The sequence below is a fragment of the Eufriesea mexicana genome, unplaced genomic scaffold (genome assembly GCF_001483705.2).
Source record: "Eufriesea mexicana isolate 0111107269 unplaced genomic scaffold, ASM148370v2 scaffold124, whole genome shotgun sequence".
NCBI classification, from domain to species: Eukaryota; Metazoa; Arthropoda; class Insecta; order Hymenoptera; family Apidae; genus Eufriesea; species Eufriesea mexicana.
Window position 1 is genome coordinate 2,953,456 of NW_016908357.1, and position 7,907 is coordinate 2,961,362.

At 48.8% G+C, this 7,907-nt stretch overlaps 1 protein-coding gene across 1 annotated transcript in view; it reads left to right on the top strand.

Annotated features, from left to right (window-relative positions):
- LOC108555506 (uncharacterized) overlaps positions 1–7,381 on the top strand; it is a 22,440-nt gene extending 15,059 nt beyond the window's left edge. Inside the window, 3 exon segments of the mRNA XM_017911166.1 lie at positions 2,569–2,782; positions 6,976–7,197; positions 7,200–7,381. Of these exon segments, the coding sequence (XP_017766655.1) occupies positions 2,569–2,782; positions 6,976–7,197; positions 7,200–7,381 (618 nt within the window).
- Positions 7,382–7,907: the final 526 nt, after the last annotated feature.

The window sequence follows — 7,907 nt, forward strand, 5'->3', positions numbered from 1 at the left end:
TTTCCCTTTCCAATTCCACGGTCAATTTTTCTACCGGGTCGCGTAATCCTTCTCCACGCCGCCGTGGCAGCCGAATCATTCCATTTAATCTCTCGTTGAGTGTTTGATATCGTTTCGAGGAGAGACAGGAGCACTTTGCGTTTGCCTGGTACGAGTGCAGCTTGGCGGATTAACCCGCTTTCTTTTTCGTTCTCTCGCTGTTCCGCTGCGGCAAATTAAAAGATTAAAAGCGCGGAAGATGTAATTGACCGATCGTCGAGAGGCCGGGGCGAAGATGTAGCGACGGAAGGCAGAAGTGGCTGAGGGTCAGGAATGTCCATTATGGAGGGATTATATATTTCGCCCGGACAAACATCAAGAATTCAATCTCACGGTGAAAGCACTCGTATCCCTCGTTACCAGGTGCCTAAACTTTATGATGGACATAAAGACGTATAAAGGCATGATCCTATCGCCTGGGACGGATCTACTTTTCCCCTCTATCCGTGCTTCACGGCCAATTCCGACTACGAGCAATGCCATCGTCCAACGGCAACCTCGACGGATTATCCCCGTTGATGGCACTTCTCGCGATAGGCTTGCTCGCTTTTAAATACGAGCAAGCTCGCCGCGGTACGCGAAACTAGACACCGAGTCGCTTCGCCGGGAATAAAAGTCACGATGCATTACATGGCTCGCCTATTTACGTCCTATGGTCGTTTGCGGTGTAAGTTTTATAAATTCCGCCCCTCGTCGATATTTCAAGAGGGCAACTGTACGCTGCGAAACGTGCGAAAGAGCCCTCGCATTTACACGGTTACCTTTTGTTCCAATTCGCCCGCATTGCGTCAACCTTTTTCTCCGACTTCTTGTTACGGAGAACAATTCGAATTCCTTTTCAGAATACGTTATACGAATCGTGCACCGTGGTCGAATGCATTCTAGAATTATGTTAAAAAATATGGATTCCTGTAAGGCGGAAAAATTTCCGAAAATTGCCACGCTGAGAGTTTAAATCCTTCCAAGCTAGCGAAGGGTCAACGAGGTCGTTAGAAGGTCACCGGGTCATCGAGGTGGTCGAGATCTTTCCAAGTTCACGGGATCGTGGTTCGGTGATTCGAAGATCGAGAGGACAAAGGCGATCGGAATCGCGACTTCGACGATCGGAAAGCTCCTCGAAAATCACTGCGAGCATTTAGAGTTGTCAGAGTGGCAATTGATAGTCCGTAGGAAAAAATTGGAAGCGAATTGCAGGAGGATAAGGCGCTCTTAAAACGAACGATTCGACAGCCACGGCAATATCAGGGTTGAACGAACAGAATAATAGATAATTTATCGAATAAACGCGAATCACCCGAAGGTAGAATTTCCCATAATGCCTGCTAGTCGGTGTACGGTCCCACGATCAATTCCGGTCACGAGCTGTGCAATCATCCTGTGTCACAGTCCGAGGAATTATTCCGACCAAGGGCATTTCTTGCTTACTCTCAGGTACGCGGAATCAAGCTAGGGACGGCGCACGGCAATTACCGATCGTTATTGACGTAGTACATTTACCCGGCTGTAATACGTGTACGATATTTACAGGGCAGTTACTAGCTTCCGAAAGTTACTAAACTGCAATCGCAACTCGATAGTTACACTTTCGCGAACTTTCCCACCGAGCTAATGAATAGCCAGGATGGTTTAACTCGAGTGCGTCGATATCATTTTGAGAAATTCGTCGGTTGCGCACAATACGAAGTGCATCCTCTAGCCAGGACCTCGCCTGAACTTTTTCCTCTCTTTTCCTGTTTTTCCCCTGTTTTTCTCCCTTCTGCCGGTATCGGGGAACGTTTGAGGGCGACGCGAGACTCTCGGAGACAGCCATTTTCCTCGGCACGGCTAAGAGGATACAAGACGGATCGATGGACACGTAGAACGGGAAGAGTTAATGACCATGGCAAAGCGGACATCGGCTATTGCCATAGATAGAAAATACTGTGACTAATGGGAGCGTTAGTACTCGTAACGCCGGGACAGTAGTTACTGACCGTAATAGACAGACAATGGCAGAGGCCGGGGAGCCCGATATTACATGGAAGGGAATAGCGAGCGTCATGAGCAGACACAGCGCTTATTTCTTCCTTCGAGCAATATCAAGGTGGCTTATTTCGAAGAAATCGTTGCCGCTGCCGCGATAGATCCGATAGTTGCGAATTATTGTACACACAGAGAAGCACCGACGATTAATTAAAATCTGGACCCGTAACCGCGCGCATTTGTCGATAGAACGAGGTACATATATATATAAAACGAACTAAATTACTTCCCCTTCGTTTTTCATCGAGCGATTTTTACCCTGAGAGGAAGAACGTTTCCAATTTCGCGGGGAACAAACGATGAAAAATTCGATCCGCGATAAAGGCAGGCCATGCATTCCGCTCGCGGTAACTTGAAATTTTAGCTGTTCCACGCAAAAAGGCACAGAGTCGGGATCCCTTGTCGTCAGAGACAGATCCTTCTTTTTCCTGCTTCCATTTTCATGACCAATTCTCGCCAGGGGCGAAGGATCATTCTTGTTAACGAGACTTTTTGCCGGCCTTCCAGGTGTCGTGGATCAAGCGGAAGAACGTTCAGGAGTTACTGACCGTAGGACTGACAGCGTACGCCATCGACGAGCGGTTCCAGGCAATTCATTTCCACCACAGCGAGGATTGGACTCTTCAAATAAAATACGTTCAACTGAGGGATGCTGGATTGTACCAGTGCCAAGTATCCACCCATCCACCCACGAGTATATTTCTGTTCCTCGAGGTTGTCGGTAAGCGTGATATTAAACACCGATAGAAGTTATTTGCGTGTGGCCTCTGTCCGATTTTCGGCCATCGCGTATAACGACCGTCACGGTCTGCCCAATTTTTACCCACGCTACTCGCTTTTTTCCTTTCCTTTTAATGCGCTTGCAGCGTCTCGCACGCATAACCATCGAAATCCCGTCGAGCCTCCGTCTCTCTCTCTCTCTCTCTCCCCCTCTCTCTGGCGGGTCAGCAGGAGCAGGAAATAAACGAAATTCTAGTTTATTTCATCGCACAGTTAATGAAATTGAAATAAACGTTTCAAAAAGAGCTTTTTTCGTCGTTGTTCGTGCTCGCGTTTGCGATGATATTCGACAACGCGGAACAAGCATTGGGAAAATATCGTTTCGATTACGCGTATCGATTCGTTACGTCCGTTTTCCCTTTTTTATTTTTTTTATTCTTTTTTTCTTTTTTCTTTTTTTATCATCGACGTACACGGTGCAATCGGGGCACGAGCTGTCCGTTTATGCGAGCTTCGCACATGTCTCCCTGTACACGTATAGCTAACACGTAGACGCGCGTACGTGATGCGTGCCTCGGTTCTTTCTCCGCTAATATCGTCCTTTTCTTCAGTGTCGCATTTCGCGTTTCACCGTGACCGGCTCGCAATTACGTCAACTGCAATAACGAATATTACGTAGAACGGGAACACGGTTAAACCTTGCAAATACGAGAGAGACCGAAACGCGTGTTCCTTTTGTTGCACAGCCCTGTGAGCGCGCGAGCTCGAAAAGTAGCAATGCTTTCTCCGAAAGGGGGCACGTAAAGAGCATCGTCGCTACTTAGAGACAGTACACTTTTGTCCGGTTTCCTGATAAGAGACCCAACACCGGAATATCTATAGCGAAAACGCTTTTTCCTTATACACTGCCTGTGAAAGAGGAAGACAGCAGTTTAAGAATTCTCTCCTTTATCGGATCGTCCCTTTTTACCCGTTTTCCTTTCCTCCTTACTCTTCCTCTCGCTTCTTCGCGCTCGTCCCAGCTGCCTCGAACGTTCACTATATCACCGCTCCTTTCTTTTCTCTAGCTACGAATTAAGTGTTTACATTTTCATTCCTATTTATGCAGGCTCCACGTGTCCACGCGATCGGGCTCCAGGGCTCCCTCTAAGGGCTGCGGAGCACTTTTATCTGGATTTTATTAAGCAGGCGGCCGATCAATAGCGAGAAAACGCTTTTTATCAGACGCAGGAGGCAGAAGTTTCGTGAATTACGACGTTCGGTCCCGGCGTCGCCGTTTTAAGCGACGCTACCCTCTTCCTTCCCCTCTGTCTCTGCCTTTTTCGTGTATTTGCATTTAGATTCCAGGTTTTGGAAGTACGCTCCCACTGTATCTACGTTCATATATCCGTACACGTGTATATATATATATATATGTATATTTATATATCTGTACGTATATTTCGCACGCGAACGTACGCGCGTGTACGAATGGGGGTGCATGCGCGAGTGTGCGTGTGTCGGCGCGCGAGTCACTTTCTATCTAATTTTGCCCTGGTTTCCGGAATGGTGTTTTTGTCGTGACATCTGACGGATACGTACGAGAGTCTTTCTCAGGTACTTTTAATATTTATGCCCTCTCGCCGGCTCACCCCCCCCCCCCCCCAGTGTAATATTTACGTTCCTTCTTGCACGCTTGAAATTCATGGGCCGAGATTTTTCTGATCCGAGGATGATATATAACGTGATCGCCGTTGGGACGTTTCGATTATAGCATTTTATACACTGCTAAATGGTTACGATGGTTTATTACGGCAGACAGGGACGAATGTTTCGCGGTACAGCGGACGAAATATCCCGGATTTCGATGACCGATTCCCGCCCCGGTATCCCGGTGTGAAATCGATTCGTTAATTACCCTGACCCCACTGATTTAATACGATTTTAAAGACTCCCGATTGGAAGCTATTTTTTCGATAAATTATTACCAGCCATTCATTCGATCTTCGTCGCTGGCCACTTTCGTTCCAAGGATTTAAAAAGATGTCAATGATAAAATGCCAGGGTACTCGGGACTTATAAAGGAGTTTGATCGTTTCCCGTTCCAGGTAGTTTCCCCGGCAAATTTCCCAAACACTCCTCGAGATATCGTATCGCAGTTTCAATAAAGGATACTTCCGACGTGAATTGCCGGTATTTCGTGTTAGATTTCCACGCCGCACTCCACGAGGAGACGTCCTTTATCGCCTTTGCTTCGAGAAAACTGCGAAAAAATCAATTGCCGCCGAGCGTCTGACTATACACGCGCTCGTTCCCCTTTCGCGTAGTCCCGCGTGCACGGCGGACGAGTTGCAAAGACGAGTCGCGGGTTAACGCGATTAATCGATTAATTCTGGTTAATCGAATCAGGACTCGCAGGACGTTTCCCTCGGCCTCCGATTATTAACGATTCGCCCTCGTTACAAGCAGACTCGGCTGAAAGGAAGAGAAAAGAAATTGGATTACGTTGCTTGCTCGTCTAATTAAAACGCGATCGAGGAGAATGGATCGAGCCCTCTCACGAATCAACGCTATGCGCGTTCGTGAGTGGCTCCGTGGCTGAAAATCAGATTGGATTACCGGAGAATAAGAAGTTGGTAAAGACGTATTTAACGAGGGCATCGGTTCGGAAGGAATTTAGCATCCCTGGCAACTTCGGGGTCGATAACAATCGGCCGCATTGTCGCCGAAACGAAGACGGTTCGGAAAGTTGACCCTAATGACGTCTCGTTAAGGCGTAATTAGACGGATCAGACCGGCGAGAAAAGGGAAATAATAATAATATCCCACGTCCGGTGATAAATAAGTCGCTTCCGACACGGAGGTACGTCGACCTTTGCAAGTATGCGCGCGCGGGCGCGCCTATCTGATCTAATTTTAATCGTCCGATATTGCTACATCACCCTTAAAACTTTCAGCGCAGACCAGAGAGAAGGGATTAGATCACGACGCGTATAATAACCTGCTCAATTTCCAGCGAGCTATCCAGTCTCGAGTCACGATTTCTTTCTCACCTGTTAATCGAGGAATTAAATTACGAAACAGATACCCGGCTAATTCGATCGACGTAATCGAATGCTCGAAAAGCGAGGAAAGGATTGGAATAGCGGTTGAAAAAGGGAAAGAGGGGGAAAGGAAAAAAGGAAAATAATAGCCGAGAGCGAAATGGAGGAGGAGAGAGTATCAGAGAGCGAATCGGGAGTGCAAAAATTGGTCAATCCGGTGAAGCGTATAAACAAAGCGCAATCGTTTTAACGAGTCGGTTAAAATTCGGGTATCGGATCCGCGAGGAAATCGCAGAGCAATAGAAACGGGAAATCGCTGGAATCCCGAGCGTATTTGAATCGTGACGTTTTAACAAATTTCACACAGCTCCGCCTGGTCCTCTACAAAATTTCGTTTCATTCGTACACGGGGGTGCGTACACGCGGATACGCGCAACGCGCTCTTTCGCGCCTAGGCTAGGAGACTGAATGGCCGATCGGGAGAAAGACAGAAGCACTTGGAGCGTGGTCTGTTCAAAAGAGCGTGCCCGTATCACGCAGAGAAGCGCTTAAAACTCGATCCACGCTGCCGTTCACGCGCGTTCGCCCGTGACACGAGACGTGGAACGGAAGCCCTGTCGCCGGGGGTTGAAGGCGGATGGGCAAAAGTGTATCCGGCGGGGGCTGGCGAAGGTTTTGCCTCGTGTTTACAGCGTTTCGTCACACCTGATCCTATAGCGGAGCCACGAGTGCCGTGTCAGTCCGCGTCGGTGAGCGAACAAGGCGGACACGACGGCTCGAGTAAACGAAAAGGTAGCCGGATAGTCCGGTGGATGGAGAGACGTCGTATTCGTGGTACGATGAAGGGTAACTTAAAATTCTTGGAGCCGTGTCAGCTTGTAAGAGAGATAGCACAAAGGTTGCCTGGTCCATGAGACGGTTGAAAGAACAAGGTAGGGGGAGAAATGGAGGAAGAAAGAGCGAGTGTGAGAGAGAGAGAGAGAGAGAGAGAGAGAGAGAGAGAGAGAGGGAGTGAGTGGGATTTCGTACGCTATCCCCGTACAACCCTTAACCAGCCACGATGCATACCTCATCCTTCCTACTGCTCATAACCGCCTTGGACCCTAGTAAACAATATGGGATAGAACGGTAAGCTGCTCACGTCTGACGCGTCACGTTCTGCCATTTGCAGAGGCCAGAGCAGAGATAGCTGGTCCCCCGGAGAAGTTCGTGAGGCCAGGTAGCACCCTACAGCTTCACTGCCAGATAAAAAAATCGACCGAGACGCCATCCTATCTGTTCTGGTATCATAACTTCCGGATGATCAACTACGACGTGGATCAGGGGGTGAACGTGAGTACCGATCTGGCGGGTCGCGAGAGTTGGCTGGAGGTGCCCCGTGCGTCCGATCGGCATATTACACCTGCGAGGCGAGCAACGCGCAACCTGCGTGGATCCTGGTGCACGTGTTCAAGGGAGATAATCCAGCCGCGATGCAGCACAGCATCGCATCGTCGCCATCTGTCATGGCTTGCAGCGCGCTATTGATGATGTTCACCGCGTTCAAGCTGCTGCTGCATTCCGTCGCTACGAACTGACCGTCGTGTTGCGCCGCGTGTGCCATTGGAAATATAGAAAAATGAACGTGTGATATTTCAGAATGGAAAAAGATGAAATGGAGTAATTCGATAGGTGAAACGAGGATAAATGTCGTGGAAGTTGCGCGTGTTTTATGGCGTTGCAGGTGCAGCTCGTTCCGACCGAGATTACATCCCCTGGAGACTCTGCTGCTCTGGCCGGACTTGGAATCGCTAACCTTTGATCTTGGAAAGGTGAGCGACGTTACCGTGATACGCGTTACTACGTAATTCTTAAGGGACACAGCATGCAACCGAATAAGCCGTGGAGCGTTGAAGACGCGCGCGTACGACCATCGCTGTCGTTGTCGTCGTCGTTTTCGTCGTGTGTGAGCAGAGAAAACGAGACGAAAGTATGTAACGAGCTAGAGGGATGATACGCCTGTGTGTAAGATAACGAAACGGATCTGGTTGCGGATCGTTTGGGTCGCGAGTGTTCGAGCTGCTACTCGGAACGACGCTCACGTATTCGTTGTATCGCGCGAAG